This window comes from Benincasa hispida, chromosome 6, assembly GCF_009727055.1.
Source record: "Benincasa hispida cultivar B227 chromosome 6, ASM972705v1, whole genome shotgun sequence".
NCBI lineage: Eukaryota > Viridiplantae > Streptophyta > Magnoliopsida > Cucurbitales > Cucurbitaceae > Benincasa > Benincasa hispida.
In genome coordinates this window covers 20216247-20235849 of record NC_052354.1, presented here as the reverse complement: position 1 = coordinate 20235849, position 19603 = coordinate 20216247, and the positions used below count along the sequence as shown (strand labels likewise).

At 33.9% G+C, this 19603-nt stretch overlaps 1 protein-coding gene across 3 annotated transcripts; it reads right to left on the bottom strand.

Moving 5' to 3' along the window:
• Nucleotides 1-228: 228 nt before the first annotated feature.
• Nucleotides 229-15068, bottom strand: LOC120079784 (isopentenyl phosphate kinase). 3 transcript variants are annotated; one of them, XM_039034170.1, is made up of 13 exons: nucleotides 14818-15066; nucleotides 14454-14684; nucleotides 13990-14087; nucleotides 13079-13164; nucleotides 12244-12286; nucleotides 10804-10860; nucleotides 4243-4278; nucleotides 4085-4162; nucleotides 3488-3554; nucleotides 3350-3412; nucleotides 856-959; nucleotides 674-781; nucleotides 229-530 (listed from the first exon to the last, which is right to left on the bottom strand). In XM_039034170.1, exons 1-12 carry the CDS (start codon nucleotides 14855-14857, stop codon nucleotides 686-688), a joined length of 999 nt encoding a protein of 332 aa, XP_038890098.1. In that variant the 5' UTR covers nucleotides 14858-15066; the 3' UTR covers nucleotides 229-530; nucleotides 674-685. The 3 variants fall into 3 exon arrangements, 2 of the variants coding, with proteins under 2 accessions (XP_038890098.1, XP_038890099.1); XM_039034171.1 differs by lacking the exon at nucleotides 13079-13164 and adding an exon at nucleotides 10981-11042 and having other exon boundaries at nucleotides 14818-15064; XR_005482348.1 differs by lacking the exon at nucleotides 229-530 and adding an exon at nucleotides 2229-2344 and having other exon boundaries at nucleotides 746-781; nucleotides 14818-15068.
• Nucleotides 15069-19603: the final 4535 nt, after the last annotated feature.

Below are 19603 nucleotides of genomic sequence, written 5' to 3'. Positions count from 1 at the left end.
GATTACAATACATTGTGACACCAAAGAGGTTTTAGTTTTGGAGACATCTCAGTAATATAAAAAATAAAGAAATAAATAAATAAAAACAAACACACATACAAGCCACCATATTAAAGTCCTATATAATGTCCAATGAACTACCAATCTACATTTCATCAAAATAATAATTATTATTATAATAATATTAGTAAATAAAATACTACGAAACTACAGAAATTGAGACAATCCTTGAAGCTCAGTCTCTAAATGAAAATATGCATTCATAATAACTTACAATGTCCATTCAATTGCTTTGGCAGAGGCAAATTACTTTGCACTTAGTACAAACATGGCTTACTTCAGTTCTGTTTCCGTGGAAAAATAAGTGTACAACATTTAAGAAGCAATAAACAAATACCAGTTCTCATCAAAGTAAGACGATTCCTGTTTAGTCCAATTTCAGAAACTGGCACAAAGTAGATTCCAATAATCGCTTTCCAACAATCAGAAAACTGGATACTTCAATCAACAGCAATGTCAATGTGATGTACCTGGACATAATGAGGTTCCACACAACAAAATGATAATTATAATCTTAAGATTTCGAGTCTTCAAGTTTGGTTATCTCGTGAGTGATATCCCATAGAAATTTAGGGAGTAGAGATCATAAATCGAGATATTTCACTGAAAGTACCTGATCGAGGTCTTATCCTGAAAATCGAATGACCGTCCCAAGCCAGTCAACTGGAATTTTGCCTCGGATTTCCCCGCTTAGAGCTCTCAAGGAGTGGACTGTTGCTGCCTGCAGCAAGCAGCACATAAATATTAAATAACATTGAAAGGAATTCGTCCAAGGACAAAATACAAAAGATTTACCTTTACAATGTAAACTTCAATGCCAAGCCTTGCAATCATTGCTGCTTCTGATATCTTAGTCACCATTCCCCCAGTTGTATCATGGGCGGCTACACTTACCTCAACTGGCAATCACAAATAAAAATAGAAAACTGTCATCTTGTTCCACTCTCAAATGTTATTTGTTCAGGTTCAACTAGCTCACTGATGCTAAGTATAGAAATTTCTCGTCTTTTTTTAAACATCCGTGAGTGTTTGTACCAACTTGCTTGCATTGTAAATAATCTCATAGGACAACTGCAATTCTACTACATTTGATAACAAATTTATAAGACATTAAATCTTAGTAGATGACCACCATGGATAGAAGTTTATATCCGTGAGTGTAGGAACTTCTTATGTCGGGAGAGCATGAGGAATTGATTCTTTCTTTCAACAAACATACGAAATTTTTCATTGAAAAATGAAAATAGACTAATGCTCATGGGATACAAGTTACATAAAGGGGAAAATACGTGGGAAGAATGCCTTGAAAAAACAACAAATAAATAGGAAATATAGGAGCACGAAGGACAATGCAAAGAAGGCAAGAGAGACCAGAACTTCAAAAACTATCTGAGACTTTTGCAACGCTTTTCAAAACTTCATGAGACAAAACAAATCCTTCCAACAAAGGGTGAAAAACTTGCGACTCAAAGGTTTTAGAGCTTTGACTGTGAATAAAGCTTGAAATTGAAGTCCAAATAAACTGATTTGCTTGGTGCTCGATCAAAAACACCTCTAGAAGTAAAACCATCCATGCAGAATCTTCTAAACAAATCAGTGAATAGGATTAGAGATGCCCAGAAGGCGGGGTGGGGTGGGGTAGGGAAAGTTTCCCAGCAATAATGAGAAGTAGATTTTCTATTTATGTACTTCTTTCCCATTTTATAACACAATGTAAACTTTTCATATGTTTGGGTTATATCAATTTGGTATCAAAGCTATTCAAATTGAAATTTACATGGTTAAAAATGGAAAAGAAATACTTGTTTTAAAAAGGAATAAAAACTTTTTCATTGAAGAAATAAGAAGAGACAAATGCTCAAAAATACATTAACCTTCGAGAGACAGGAGAAAAGACAACACTATTGAGATACAATGCAAAGAAAACACCAAAAGGCAAACTCTTAAGACCTAACAAACCTACTCCAGAAAAGAAACCCAAAGGCATAGAACACAAACTTTAAAGCCAAAGCCGCCTAAAGACCATCCAGCAGACAAGGAAAGAAGTCCTTGACGACCAAAAGTGAGAGTTCCAAACCACAAAACAATTCTTCTAAATTTTCGCTTCAAAGCTTGCAATTGCGAGGAAAAATAACATAACTTTAATAAAGCAAAACAGTAAGACTTACTCTCAAGATTATGAGAATTCCACAATATTAGTTCTAGTCCTGAACCAAACCACCTGGCTAAACTTTAAATGAAGGAGATCTAGGTGGAATTGATTTCCACTACACACCACGTTTTCCTATCAAAGTAGAGAATTTGTTGAACATTTTCACCAGTCTAAAACAGGGTATCAAAAACGTGTGCAAAGTAAACCTCTAATCTTTCCACAACAAAATCTACTTGTGCTTGAGAGTCCATAATATCATCTCCATAGAATTGTAAATAGAAAGATTGTCTTTAGGAAGGAGATGGAAGTACTATAAATACAAAATTTACTTCTCGTTATTGTTGTTGTTGGTTGGTTGGAAGAAATCTAGTTACATGATGAGTAAAGAAAATAAAATGCAGTAGCTAAGAATAGAGCTAAAGCAAAATTTAGAGCCTCAACCAACGAAATTAACGAAAGCATATAGATTTAAAGGATACTTGAAAAGTTACAGTTCTCTCAAAAGACACTTGTATGTACTAATATTCATAGCACATGATCCAACCTTACATGGTAGGACAAAACACACTGAAGTTTATGCATTTCAATTAGGGAGAAAAGAAAAAAAGAAGAGGAAAGGAGGAAAAAGGAGGGGGAAAAAAAAGATCAATATAGGAGTTATATGTTTGCTTTGTCTTGCAACAAACTAATGCCAACTAAAGGACTCCAGGGGAGTTATATTTCATGAAGTATCAAGTCTGCATTAGGTGTTCATTTTCAATTTTAATATGTGATTATTTGTATGTTTTTTTTTCTATAGATGGTCTTTATATAAGGGATCTGGCATTTTCTTTTAGATTAAAAGAAATAATATAAGTTTGTCCACTTCTAAGAACCCAGTGTACACCCGCAGATGTTATATATAACTCAAGTGAATGGAAAAGTTCATGAAATTTCTCTCCCGAACTTAAATTGAATACAAGACTCAGTAAGCAATATTGAGGTCAAATGTAACCCCGAGTCTTCAGGAAAGTCATTCTGGTATGTGTGGACGTTGACTCCTTTTTTTTAGTACACTAATCTTTTTTTTCAAAACCTTACCCAAAAGAACTTGGTTGTCTCATAACTATGCAATGAAGTAGAAAACAATGTTCTAACCTTCAGTGTTAGCATTATGCAGTATAGGTTGTATAACAGACCAACGACCATCTTCATCCACAGCTGCAGTATTGAAGAATTAGTTAGTTCTCAAACTTCTGAAATTTAATATTACGGCAATATGTTTTATTATCTTACCAATCTCTCTCAAAAGGACTGCATTAGGTTCTGTTGGAGGACGATCATATACACCTAAAACATCTGTCTTCAATCTAAGTTAAGTGGAACACTTACTAGGGGATACCTACACGTAAGATTAGAAGGATAGAACGATCCCTAGAGTACATTTTGGTATAGCACCACCCACCACATCCACTAGTTATGATTGGAGAGTTCTATCCCTATCAAATTATGTAAAACTATGATTTTTTTTTTTTTACACGTAATCTAGGAAGCAGACCTTAAAATTAGTAGATTAATACTGCCGAGCAAGAAAAGAAAAGGAGAATACCCTGTCTTTCCCAGGAAGTATGATTAACAATAACATCTATTGAAATAATTGAATGTTTGTTACAATAATACAGCTTCCAACTGCATAAATAATCTTCACTGTAAAGTTAACTATTTAATTTTTCCATGTGCTACCAGCAAAAATGACAAAGAGACACCAAGAAACCAAGTTAACTCTAATGTAAAGCATTTATAAACAGAATTCAGATTAGTTAACTTGTCTGTAGTCTAGTAGCTGTATCCAATATGTACGGAATTATATCATTTTGGAAGCCATAAGGATACAAGGAACACAACATAATCAGGCTTCAGTTGCTCTGCAAGACGTCGTATTATTACATCTCCGCTTAATATGGTGCACCCCTAATAAACAAGTCGAAAAGTCAGTGAAGTAAACTAATAGTTAACTAAATGAAAAAATTTTGAAAGAAAAGAGAGCACACCAGGGAATTGTCAAAAACGGCATCTCCATGCAGAACCTAAGCAAAAGGTTACAGTTGTGACATTATTATCCAGGTTGACAGGACAACATTATGCTATGGTGGCAGTGGCCCAACAAATCAGAGACAAAGTAAAACGATAGTGCGCACAACAAACTTGTAGAGTGAAGATTTTGACTATGCAAGGCGAAAAACCACAATATCCCTGTCTTTAGGGCGTGAGATATTATACTCTGTACGGAGAATGCCAGCCTAGACCTTATAGTGGGTTAGGCCAACCCATCTATTTCAATCCAAAATGTATGCCTGCTTCCTTCTGTACCAAATCTTTTGTAATTACTTCTCTATAAGCTAATTCCTCCCTTTCTTATTTTCCTACCGTTTTATTGTGTTATAAATTAAGATAGCAATAGTTAATTTCAATATTTAGATGGATCGTTTCTTCCTTCTTGGAGGGGAAATTCCTCTATTGATGGTAATAAGGTCATCATCAAGGAAGCTCCAAATTAATTTTTAGATAGCATTGAACATCTTTTGAATTTGTTCAAGCTTGCATCAGTCACCTGATCGGAGTCCATTTTGATTTCAATATTCCCTGTGTTCCAGCAGCTTTGTAGAGAGTTGAAGTCCATTTTGATTTCAAGAAACAAACTTGTATTAATAACAATAAAGAGAGATACAACCTAAGGACTGGGGGCAGGGGGAGCCCCCGCCCAATGCCAACTTAGAAGAAGCTTCCCAATTGTTAAAAATGGTAGAAAGGATTTAATTATAAAATAATTTCAGATGAGTATATCCCCACCAAGGATTAAGCCTTGCACTTCACAGAAGGAGAGAGATAGAGGAAAAAAAAACCCTGACCTTCGGAGGTCCTGAGTTCTGATTCCTAACTCCTTCCCATTCAAATGTGCCACAACGACACCCTAACCACACAATTCCAAAAAATACTACACCTATTGGGCATTTTCACCCTAAGAAAGTTTCAAGAAGCCAACTATCTATCGATCTTTGCAAACAACCACTCACCCCAAAGGTAGTTAGAATGGAGGACAACCCTTGAGAAACAAAAGACCAATGTAGGAACGGATGGTCTAAGTTCTCATCATTCGTGAAGCACATACAGCATGCTGATGGCAGAAAAGCCCAACTTCTACATTTCCTTCAAACCAAATCTTAGAGTATTTAAGTTTTAATGAGCTAGAGACCAAAAAAACACCAATTTTCTCAGAATGAAACACAACTCATCAACCTCGATGTTGATCCCAAAAAAGGTCGTTGTATTCAAATTTAGGGAAAGACTCGAGGCACGAAGAAAAATCTCAATTACTGGCCACCAATTATGAAGTAACTCGTCTTGGTTTGGGAAGAAAATAATAGTATTGCTGGCATATTGAAGAGAGATTTCGCTTTCGTTTTTTTTTTTTTTAATACATATACAAAAAAAACAAGCCTACCAAAATACTCCTGCTAAAGGAAGGGGTCGGAATACTAAGTGAAATATTACCAAGTGAATAATTACAAAAAAAAAAAAATCGAAATTGAAGCCCAAAGAGACACATGAAATCTCACAAGGTTCCCCATCCCTACCTCTGAACATTCTATTGTTCCCCTCCCTCCAAATATCTCATAACACCGCACACACCCCAACAAACCACCAAAAATGGCATTTCTCTATGAAAAGTGGATGGAGGAGGAACTCCACGATCGTAAGTGATCTTTAAGATAAAACCCTCCTTTGTGTTTGACACCCATTCACCAACAGAGTCTGAAGTTATCATGATTGCATCCAAGATCCATCTCCCTCAATAAAAGCAGACAGGGCATCATCAGTTATCAGAGGTAACACTTATCTTTCAGCCAATACTTTTTGGCTAATTGGACCTCTTCTGCTGAAATATTCATGGCTATGTGGTTTTGCTTAGGGATATGTTGTTTGTACCTCTCCTTTCGGTGTCTAAAGGCATTTACCAACATTGGAGAACCGAAGTTAAGAATTGGAGCCCATGAGAATTCAGCCTTTTATTTTGTTAAACATAGCTTTTTATCTATTGGTTTCATTAATTTTCTTTTTTAATAAGAAACAGAGGAGTATATTACTCCAGAAGAACAAAATAATAGACTAAGGGCAGGGGTTGAGGGGCAAGAAGTGCCTCCTAATTGTTAATAATCATTAGAAGGCTAGAATTACAAAAGAACATAGGGGTTGTTTGATTCAAAGTTTTATAGATATCTGGAAATAAATGATGCATGGGAATAGAACACCTGGGAATAGGATGTCTAGAAATCAAAGATGATTGCATGGGAAAGGCTATAAGAATTTTGTGAACAAAAATTTTGTTTGTATTTAATTTATAAAATTAAGAATGAAAATTTTATATAATTTTAATAGATTAATTAATTAAACATTAAATATATTCAATATATTGATAAAAAATAATTAATTAAGAATCGATAATAATTTTAATTACAAATATTTAAAAATTGGTAATTTATAATTAAAATTAACCAATTAATATATTTAAGGACCGTCATATTAATTATTATAATCTAATACTTAATCATTTTTATAATTAATTAAGTTCAACATCAGTAATTTCTAAGAAAATAAAACTTAGAAAACAATATAACTAAAAAATGAAAAAATGAGATAAAAATATGATATATTAATAAAGAATACTAAAACAAGTTTTATAAATATGATATGTCAATAATGAATAAAGTAATATAAATTAATCACAATAAATAATTAACTGATTATAAATAATCAATAATGATTATATGTTCATGATGAATGATCAAATTAAAATTAAGCTCAATAAATAATTGCTTGATTATTAAAAAAAATAAAGTAATCAATTATTTTATTGAAAAATGAATTTTCATATTAACTAAATTTAACTAATCTTAGTTACTAATTAAATATATTTAAGATATTGTTAGCTAATTAATTAATAATTTATGTAAAAAAGTGAGGACAATTATTTTAAATGACAAAACTACTGAATATTTACAACTAATAGCAAAATATCATAGTCTATCTGCGATAGATTACTATCTATGTCTATTTGTGTCATGATAGACACAAATAATAGTCTATCGCGATCTATCGTAGTCTATCGCAGATAGACCGTGATATTTTGCTATTAATTGTAAATATTTTAGTTCATTTTCCTACATTTGAAAACAGCCTAAAAAGTAATTGCATTCATTTAATAAATTTTTAGTGTAAAAATAAGTTAGGTAAATATTTTAATAGATTATTATTGATTTATCAAAATAAATATTTATAATAATTTTGTCAAATCAATATTAATTAATTAATTATATTCCAAATGAAATTATATATAAAATGAAAAATTGATAGAGAGGAGAAAAGAGAAAACCTAGAGTTTTGGAAGGGAGTAGAAAACCCTTGTTTGTGGAAAATGAGGATCCTTGGAAATAACTTATTCTCGGGCAAATTGTTGAAAATTGTGAAACAAACATGAGATTTGGATGCCTGTGTCAATTCCCATGCAGAAAACCCTCCAACCAAATGACCCCTTAGTGTAATTAGTACACCAGCCTAGGCTGTATGTGGAACAAGAGCCCAAAAAGAATCAAAAGTAGTAAACTTATCTTCAAAAGTTCTAAAATTCTTTTCTTTCCAAAGATGCCATAAAAATGCCTGGGAAGCGCAACTCCAAAGGAATTTTCCTTTTCCGTGAAAGCTTCTACCATTTAGACTATCCATCATCCAATCATCAACCTTCTTAGGAAGGCAGCTTTTCAGCCCAAAAGTATTAAGAAGAATATTCCAACCTCTAGCAGCAAAATCACAATGTAAAAACAGGTGATCACAGTTCCACCTTTCTAAAACAAAGAAAGCACATAGAAGAGGAAAGGGACCAATTAGGGAACATCCTTTGAAGCTTCTCTTGAGTATTCAGACTCCTGTAAGCAAGGGATCAATGGAAGATCTTCACTTTTCTAGGAATTTTTTGCTTCCAAATAAGGTTGACCATAGGAAATTAATTTTAGAGGCCCCCATAGCTAGCTTAAGGAACGTGGAAGGGGTTGAGAACGTGCCCAAAGTATCTAACTTCCAATGTAACCTATCCCTGGTGCTGTTCACCACCCAATCATTCAGCAACTGAGCCAGGGCCACGTAGCTGCCAATTTCTCAAAAAGCATTCTTCTCAGCCCCAAATCCCAAGTTTGAATCAGATCATTCCAACACTCTGCAATCACAGCTTCCTTCTTAGAGGAAATAATGTAAATGTCGTGGTACAAAGACGCAATAGGCTGGGAGGCACACCACTGATCTTCTCAAAATCTTATGCTTCTACCATCACCCACCACAAACTCAACAAACTTGAAGACTGCTCCTTTTGCTTCATAATACCAGTCCATAACCTGCACTTCCTTTTGTCTCTATCCCCTAGGGAGCTCCAGCCACGATCAACCACTCCATATATAGCACTATTGGTTTCATTAAATAAGAGTGATCTTGCATTCTGAAGTTGGGCATCTTCTTCGATTTTTTACTCTCACCAAAGGCTTCTAGATGTTCTTTTCTTCTAATGGTAGCTTTGTGCAGCTAATGCAGCTTGAAGGGAGTGGTTCGGGTTCTTTGGCATGGCGTACTTTTTTATGTTTTACTGTAGGCTCTACTACTATTTGGAGAATTGTTCATTATTTGGCTGTTTAAACCCCATTTCACTCCCTTTTTAAGTTTATATCCTAATATAGCCGAAAGGATAAAAGGAGAGAAATCTCCAATAATAAAATCAAAGTCTTTATTATGAATAAAAAATTATCAAATACAAGAAGACTAAACTTTTCAATCCTCTATTTATGGAGAATAGGAAAGTAAATTGATCCTAATCCTTATTAATCAAAGAAACTAATCCTAATCCTAACAAGAAAACTAATCCTAATACTAATCAATCAAGAAAACCAATCCTAATGTTAATCAATTAATTAAGGATTTGACTCAAATACCTAATTTACACTAATCCTACTACATCATTCTATCCCTCCCAAAAAAACTCGTCCTCGAGTTTTAAAAAGAAAATGAATACTATGAAAAAACAAATAAACATCCTTGACATCAAAACACGTAAAACATAAAGAAATTCATCTTCCAAACCAAGGGAACGCAAATAATAGTGTCTTGAGGAGAAAATTGCTCACTTGAACAAAAGCTCGCATACGTCTAAAGTTGAAAATGGGGTGAGTTAATTGTATACAAAGAATAATCTTTGTTGGTTTGTAATCGGGCTTGGTTGGATTAAGGGAAAAAAAATGAAGAAAGCCCACAGACTGCACAATTCATAGGGCCAAAATGAAGGGAGTTGGGTTGGAATGAGTAGATGGCGGGTTGAAAAAATACCAAAAGAAGTTGGGTCGGGTTGGATGGGTATTACCAAGGACTGCAAATAGGGTTTTAGGTGCCATTATCCCATCTTCTCATTTCTTGCTCGTGATTTCGTCCAAATATAGGTTATGCAACTTTGACAAGTGTTCTTGAATAGGCTTCCACATTTCTTGGTCATTTTTCATAACCAAGAGTATTTTCTAGACTTGAATATTCTTCTATATCATCGAACACCATGCTTCAGCGATTCTTCAAATTTCTTCTTGCTCTTCTAAAATTTAAAGGGATCACACAAATTAGGTGTATATTGTTTGGCAATTAGCACAACTCACAAAGCTCACTCTTGCAATCTACTGCACCAAGAGTTTCTCGATCTTCCACTGATGACAGCCATTGTTGGCCCAGACGTACATTCTATTACCAAATTGGTGTAGCCTAAAGGATAAAAGGAGAAAAATCTCCAATAATAAAATTAAAGTCTTTATTATAAATCAAAATTTTTCTTTTTCAAGACTTTATTATGAATCAAAAGTTATCAATACAAGAAGACTATTCCTCTATTTATAGATAATTGGAAAGCAAACTAATCTCATTCTTAATTAACCAAAGAAACTAATCCTAATCCTAATAAACCAAAGAAACTAATCCTAATCTTTATAAACCAAGACAATTAATCCTAGTCCTAATCAATCAAGGAAACTAATTATAATCTTAATCAATTAAAGATTTGACTAGATAATCCTACCGCACACCCTTGAATGTTTTTCATTTTTTCCCTCTTTTCATCTATTATAATGAAAAGTTTGTTTCTTGTTATTTAAAAAAAAAAAACAAAACAAAACAAAAAAGCAAAAAAAAAAAATATAGAGGATATACTCCAATATGAGAGGGAGTGATATGGTATATATATGTAAATAGATATGGAATGGTACAATGTATTCTCCCATTCTTTCACATTATCGTAACAAAAACAAATCCCATTTAAGAACATATTCTGTTTTGAAGGCATCAAATTGAATCAAATAATAAGTACTTGAAGATGAGAAAAAATGGCATTTCATTTCATCAATGAAATTGTAACGTATCAAAGAAAAAATGAAAAAAAAAAAAATTAATACAGAGTGAGAGAAAGAACCATAAGAAACAATGAACAATGGAAATCTAACGTCAATCATAAAACACCAATGTTAAAATATGAATCTTACAGGAACAAATCCGGAGTTAATAGCTTTAGAAACCCCACATAAATCAACTGCATCCATCTGGAAGAAAAAGAACATTCAACCATAAATTGAATGATAAACAAAGGATTATTTAAGAGAATGGAAAAAGATTGAAAAGTTAAATTTCAAGAATACAGTCTTCTAAAATGGCTCTCTAACATTTCTTTCACAAGTGGACCATCCACATGAAAATGGAGACATTCCAACGGATGGAATACCCTCTGCAAAGAAAACCCAAACAAGGTTCACAAAAATATTTGACTTAATTTCCATGTATGGCGTTGAATTCAACAAACAGATAAGTTTAGGCATTCAGTTGAACAAACCGATAAACATACACATATCTACATCCGTGTATGTGTGTGTTTGTTGATCTACATACAATGAACCCAAAAAGCTTTTCTTATTTTATTTGATTAAATCATTGCTTCCATGTTTGTTAGATTCCTCCCGTTGGGTCCTGCCTCACATCTCCCATCCAAAAGCCCATTAGGGATTAGTTGGGGAAAAAAAACATCTTCAAGCAAAAAGAAAAAAGGAGGAACCGGTGGTGTGCAGCAAAAGGATGTAAGAAATAAACGCCTACTTATGTGAATGTGACGCAGGGAGAAAATAAGAGGAAGCCAACAGTGGAGTGGCTGTATGAGAGAAAAGAAAAGAAGACAATTAGCTTAAGCTTTTGAATTTAGTTGTCATTTAAATGGTATCAGAGCAAAAAGTCCTACGCTCAAACTCCAATAATATCATTTCTCCCTCATTGATACTAATAGTTAACTTTTGGGCCTCGACCCTAACCTATTAGCTTAAACTTTTAGGCAAGGTCAATACCTCCACATTTCATATTATCATCCATGAGTGGAGTTTTGTGCAAATATCCAAGCCCACACACAGAGAATTGTTAACGAATATTAAAAGCTCGAATCTGTCATATCCCAATATCTTGAACTTTTCAATCTAATGATCAATTCATTTTTTTCTTTTTAGTACAGAAACATATTTCATTGATATTTTTATATGCATGTGTCCAAACTAGCTTGTGCACATCACGATTAATCTCATGTGAGAACTACCTAACCCTACTATATTTGGTTGCCAAGAAAGCTCATAGAATATTACATCAAGCAACATGATTCTTTGATGTATGAAATGATAAAAGGAACCTAATCCCCATGAGGAATCCCCACCCTAATCCTCACAAAAATTTATTTGGACAATGATTTCATTTTAAAATAAAATATAATTTCTTTTGCTTCCATAGAATTGTTTCTAATAACAAAGGTCAACAAAGATGGGTTGTTACATAAGATGCCCAAATGATATGATTATAGCATACATGAACATGTTGTATGTAGTGAAAACCAAAACGAATTAGAGGTGTAAATGAATAATCAGATGCAAGTAAAGACATAGACCGAAAAATACCTCTTGCAAGTGATCTAACAATTTGGAGATTGAGCGAAGTAACCTGATATATAAGAAACATAAGAAGTAATCCTATATAAAATAGAAGCAAAAGGGTAATATTAAAGATTTAGCTTCATACCCAAAAATAAAAATTAGAGTTCACTCTGTTTTATTTTACAACAAATTTCATGAAGATAAATGGTGTACAAATGTCCACGAAGTTAAACAAAGGGTCTCCGATCCACAAAAGTAGGAGTGAGTTGATGAGTAATTACAGAAGTATTTGAACAGAAGAGCCCAACAAAAGATATGAAAAGAAAATATCATCCCACAATTGATCCGTCGATATCTCCTCTTACTATTTTTTTCAGTAAGGAAATGAAAAAAGACTAATGCCCAAAGATACAAACTAAAAGTAGGAAACAAACTGAAACAGAAAACCTTAGTACAAGATAATTCTTTTTTAAAAAAAAACAAAAAAACAAAAAAACAAAACAAAACAAACCAATTGTAGGAAATAAGTAACAAAACATTTAAATTTGTGACATAAAAACGTCCCAGCTTTGACAAATGTCTTAAACTAAAAACCCACCACAGATCACAGATCATTGAAAGAGAACACCAACAAAAAGATATGAGGCAAACTGAATCAAATCTATCATTAAAATAATAATTAAATTTAAATTTTTTTAAAAAAAAGCCTGGAAATTTTATTTATTTCTCTCCAACCATAATTCTGATAGGAGAGCTTTAATTGCATTAATCCAAAAAGGATTTTCTTTTAGAGCCAAGAAGGGACCAATAAGAATTTGAAAGACATTTTCTTCCAAATTATTTGATAATAGTATAATACCCACAGAAAGTTGAATACACTGGGCAGCTTGCAGCAGTAGAAATAAGCATAAGAACACCTACAGAAAAGGTGGTTGAGAGATTCCCCTGCCACATAACATAAAAAACCAATCGAAGGAAGAATAAACTAATTAGGAATCTTCCTTTTGCAAAATTCAAGATGAACTAATGTTGCCATTAAGCATAATCAAGATGAGAATGTTGATCTTCTTGGGGCACTTAGATTTCCACAAAGCTGCAAATAGAAACTTATCCAGAGGAGATGAAGCACTTGCAACCACTTGGTTGGACAAAAATTTTCTTTATTTTCACTTTTTTTGTCTTTCTTGTTGCACAATCTCTCCTCAACTTGAAAACATTAGACTAGCAGTAAATTGTCATTCATCCTGGGTAGGACTAAGTCTGCTAAGAACCCCCAGTGTATTAAGACTTAGGAAATCATTCAAAAATAGAATTTAAAGACACTAGAAGACATCAATCAACTAAATTTTAAAATAGACTACCCTTTCTTTTGTTTTTGAATAACCAAATTGTACATTATTCGTTCACCAGCAGGCCACCTTTTAAGTTGTCTGTTCTTTCTTTCTATCCATATTCCATCCCAAGGTGGCCATGGGGAGGTTCGTGGCCAAAGTTTTAAATGGGGAAGTATAAGGAAACAATATGCAGTTGGAACAGTATGACAACAAAAACTGTACATAATTTCATCAACATGATATATAGTTTCTTTCAGCCCGCAGAAGTGATGCATGAACTGATACAGGTTCAAGTACTCAAATGCCATAGTGAGAATTACATACAGTACTTTGTTGGGACAGCACTACTATACGAAATGAGCACATTTGATTGCCAAAACAAGAATATGAAAGTAGAAAAGCTAATTAAAGAAATGCACGATAAGTGTTAACTTACGGATATACGTGTGGCAACAAATCCAGCCTTCACTAAGGATCTATCAAGTCCTCCTTTATGAACCCCTGATTTACTTGCCTGAAAATGCCCAAAAGAACCTGAAGCAACCATACAAAACCATGCCCCTCATCGTTGTGTTTGTAGTAGAACTACACAGTTATCATCTTTACAGCTTCATGATTTTATATCTTGATCCTTACCTTCAGTTCTCATCCTTACAAGCTAGTTCCACAAAAAATCTTTTGCGTGAATTTACTAGAATATTATTAACTATTTTTACTTAAAACTTCCATCTTCATTTTCATCACATTGGGCATTGGGAAAGATATTTAATAGTCGATTTGTTCATTGATAGTGCATAATTAATGCAAGTGAAGACTGATAGTAGACCAGCCCGAATTGAGGGTAAAATTGATATTCACTTTTTCTAAAATAAGTATCTGGGGAATGACCATAGAACTTACCAGCTCCGTGAACAACTATAAAGGGACTCGCAAGGCCAACTTCATGTTCTCTGAAATCATCTGCAGTACATGCAATGTCGGATTTTCCAGGCTGCTTGCTCCAATCCATTCCAATAATACCTTCAAAAGAAGAGCCACTAACCATAGTTTTCCTCAGATGAGACGAAACCGTGGCCAAATTTTCTTCGTGTATCGTTTCCAATTCATTTTTGCAAGTAATGGCCGCACCCCCTGGATCACCATGAAAAGTATTAATGCGATGCACATTACTGCAGGCACAGAGCTCGGACTACAATGCTAATAAGAAAAGATTAAACTAAGCAAAACAATTGAAAATCGATGTTCTTGAGCTACAAGTTCAGACCCAGTTTCACGATGCAGCGGAGTGGTTTGGTTAGATCCATAGCGTTGATACAAACTTCGGAGACTGGGTGCGATTGGTTCCTCTCCTTAATTCTGCTTGAATGAGAAAGTCTTCAATGACCGATCAATGGAGAATCAACGACGAAGTAAGCTGACTTCTACCATACTTTCGCGGGGTTTCCTCAAAAGTCGAAACAAAAATACTGTGGGAGTTGGTTTCTCAAATTACCTAGTTTGATAATAGTCTCGTATTTGATTCTTTGTTTTGTGGTTTTTTAAAAAAAATTCGTGCCACATGGTTGGATTTTAGAGCGGGTTTGGAGTGCTAAGTTGAGATAGAATGTATAAAGTTCATATATTGGTAAAGTTATGTGGAGTTCATATATTCTATGGAGTTCATATGTCCGTATTTTGAGTAAAATTATTTGATCTAAGTTCATATGTTTGTGTTTGGGATGCAAGGTTGAGTTCATATGTTTGGGATATGTGTTGCAGTTTTTGAACTCTAAATAATATGTTTTTATTATTTTTATTTTGTAACTTTTTAATTCAGTAATTGTATCCATCTTTGTTTGAATAAAATATGAATTGCATTTTTTTCTTTTAATTGTTAAAACTTTTCTTTCTTTCTTTTTTGGGCAATGAACAACAATTAACTCATTATATTTTTTTTTTTTTGTAGAAATATGATTAGATATGAGAAACCAAAGAGAAATCAAAACTTTTGATTCCTAATTTTTCTCCAAGAATTTCATTATCATCTTCTTTTTTTTTTTCTTCTTCTGTTGTTGCACTATATATTTTACTATGTAATGATTTTTTTTTAATTAATTCTCTCTCATCATCTTAGCTGCCAATGGAATGTCACCACATTTCTTCAACAATTTTCACTTTCAATTCCTTTAAATTTGGAGGATCATTAGAGATCAAATCTTTATTTTTCACTAATTCTTGTTGGATAATATTCCAAGAAAAAAAAATTCATTTTATGTTTTTTCTATATGCTATATACTTTTCAACTACATACTTACTTTTGATCTAAATATTCTTAACACTCATTTGAAATGTGAATTCAATCAACTAAAAATATTTTTTTACATTTTTTACGTATAAATATTGCATTTAACGTAGACAAAATAATATTTTTTTATATATAATCAACAATCCTACAACATACTTTAATAGTCATCAGTCTTATAGTTGTCGACGTTGATTATCGAAGATGCTTTCACTAGAGTTTGTAGTCGGAGATGGTTGTCGGAGCCTGAAGTTGGTCGCATGAAGGTGGTATTGGAGTTGGTTGTCGAAGTTTGTCATCGGAAGTGGTTTTCAAATCCCGGAGTTGGTTGGGCGAAAGTGATCGTCGAAGTTGATCATCAAAGATGATTTTTGTCAGAGATTATAGTCGGAAGTGGCTACTGGAGCCCGAGTGATAATCACATGAAGGTGGTATTAGAGTTGGTTTTCGGGGTTTGTCGTCGGAGATGGTTGTCGAAGCCCCGAGTTAGTCGCCGAAGATGCTCGCTTAAAGGTGGTCATTGAATGTGTTTTTCATCGAAGTTTTGTAGTTGAAGGTAGTTGTCGGAGCTTACGAAGGTGGTTGTTGGAGTTGGTCATCGGAGTTTGTTGTCAAAGCCTGAAATTGGTCATCGGAGTTGGTAGGGCAAAGGTGATCGTTGGAGTTGAGTCATCAGAGTTGGTTGCCAGAGCTCGAAATTGATCATCAGAGTTGGTCACACGAAGGTTGTTGAAGCCTAGAGTTGGTCATTGGAGTTATCATCAGAGGTGGTTGTCGGAGCCCGAGTTTCATCGTCGGAGTTGTCATCAGAGTTGGTCGCCGAAGTTTTCATCAGAGGTGGTGTCGAAGCCTAGAGTTAATTCCCGGAGTGTGGCAGTGACAGATGGATGAAACCATTAAAAACATTGGAAGAAGGGATAGTTGGGGTGAATTGGGGTGAGTTGATAAAATATACCAACTCAACTCCACCAACTTTTAAATTGGTGGGCCAAACAATGAGTTGGTATATTATACCAACTCAACTCAACTCATGTTGGTGAGCCAAACACTCCCTTATATTGGATAGTTTAACAATATATGATTTAGTTCATTAAACTCTTTAATAAACGAAATTATGTATTGCATGCTTATAAAATATTTGTCTAATTCATCTTCCAGGTCGGTTCCCAAGTAGGGGTGTTCCGTTTTCGTCAGCTTAAATATCCCAACCTTAGACAGAACCTTCATTAAACAAAGGTTCTTTATAGATAATTATTTATAAATATAATATTTTATTATTTCCAATTTAATCCTATTAAGAAAATAAAAGATTAGCCTATTGCTAATCGTATTAGAAATACTTTAATACAGGTCTTGGTGAAATTAATTTTGAACCATTTAAAATTAATTAAAACCTATGTTTGCATGCAATACTTGATTATAGATTTTAATTCTAATTCACTAATTTTATAACATTTATAAATTAATGAAATATTAAGACCTATAATCATGCATCTAATGACATTAATTAAATATAGTATTTATATTTACTAAATAATGTCATGCTCAATGTAATTCCATTTTTGTTATATAATATAACAATTATATTATAATCTAATGAAAATTAAGACATAACCATCATTCAACTGTATAATATAACATTTATACTACATTATGATGCATAGATATGCATAATGATACATGCTATCATATAGTATAACATTTATATTCAATATGATGCATGATCATGCCTATAATATCATGCAACTATATAATATAACAATTGTATTAATATGATGCATGATAAATGTTTATCTTGTGGTGAGATTTTTTAAAAACTATACAGCATACATTATGTAATATATAAAAATAATCATACATCACATGTAAGATTAAATAAACAGCAAAACTAGACCAGATTTTGGCACTCCTAAAAAGTTAATTAAATTAATATAACATTTATATTAATTTAATTAGAAAACAAAAAATATATGGAATATTAAAAAAAGCATGTAAAAAACTGCTGCAAAACTACTCAAGGTATCGAACCCACGACCACGAGCACATCAGGACACGCACGTGCATTTTTGGAGCATAGTGGCACTGTTAAAGAGCATCTCTGCTCTCTGGCTTTTTCTCTGAAGTGTAGCCTGGCACTACGGCAAGGCGCAACAGCATAGGGCACTGAAACACATCCAGCATATGGTATACATTATGAGATTGTACTGAAGGCATGTTCTATGTGTTAGGTTGCATTGTTATGACTTACTTTATGACTAGCTATGTTTAACGATTGGGGGGGAGGGGGTTATGGAGGCGTATGCTTACGCCATGAAAATTGTGTTGTATGTGAATATTATAGTATTTGACTGGATGTATTTTGAGATTGTTTGCCCTTTTCAGGCATGATTAAAACTATGATTGTATGCTTATGACTATGCTGGACTGATAGTGACTGTTAGCATTTCTATTGGGTTGTACACCTCCTATGTTGTGAGCCTTCAGGTTCACACCTTATGCCTATAATTGTGACCCTCTGGGGCCATTACCTATGAAAGCGTGCCTTCGGGTTTGCCTCTTATGCTTATGCCTATACCTATATCTACGATACGAAATGTGCACTTGAGTCTAGATAGGAATGCTATCAGCTTATATAGTGGGCCCTGTAGTGGGTCACTTACTGGGTATATTTATATTTTCATTCCTTTCTCTTCATGTTTTTCAGATAAAGGTAAAAATAGACTGACGAATGACAAAAGGCATCTGTAACTTAGTCGTTGGGACATGAGGTTGCTTCCGCACTTTATTTTATTTTATTTTGGCATGATTTAGGTTAGGCATCTAGCATTCAAAACTTTTGGTATTTGTTTATTTGTTCCTAGCTTATTAATTTATTTAAGTTGTTTTAAAGTAGGGTTAGGGGTACCCCGAACATGTTTTTATGATATTATTACGAAATAAAGGTCTTGCCCTTTTATTAAAATTTTATTTGAGAAATACACATTGCCAAGCTTATGCATACATATAGTAGCGTTCTGGTAATATAGTAGAAAATTGGGTCATTACAATTGGTATCAGAGCCTAAGTTTTAGGCTCTGTAGACTGACTTACTAGGTAAGTCCAAGTTGTCCTGTTGGCGATAAACAGATCCTTCATCATCACCAGGTATATCCCTTAAAAGAAAGCCATCTAGGATTTTATGCATGAAACTTTACCTGAACTATAGTCGTAATTGACGGGTTTTTCTTGTTAGAGCTTCTGTTAAAGTGATTACGTGTGGTTATCAGGATATAGCACCATGGACTAGAGGAAGGGGCAATCGAGGTAAGAATGTTAGTAGGGAACAGGACCTTGAAGTATAAGACCTTGATGTGCAAAGCCTAGAAACGTGGGACTGCCGCATCTTGACCCTTCTGGGTCAACCTAACAAAGGGTTAGAACAAAAAGTGGGCCTTGAAATCTATCCGCACCCCTACAAGAACCAACACCTAAGAGATTTTGACAGAGTACACTACCATGGCTACAACAATTGAAAATGTCGTTACAAAGGCTGTGGTAGGGTAGTTAAGGGACATTGTGGCCGAATAAATAGCTTAGCATGTGCAGTCCTAGCAAATGCCACCTCTGCTGGCCTTGACACCATAAGTTCACAACCAAGACCGGGTACCAAATCAGGCTATGGCAAGTTCTTCTCTGAATGCCAGGTATTTACGGGACTTCAAGAAATATGATCCCTCAACGTTTAACGAGTCCTTGAAGGACCCCACTAAAGTAGAGTTATGGTTGTCTA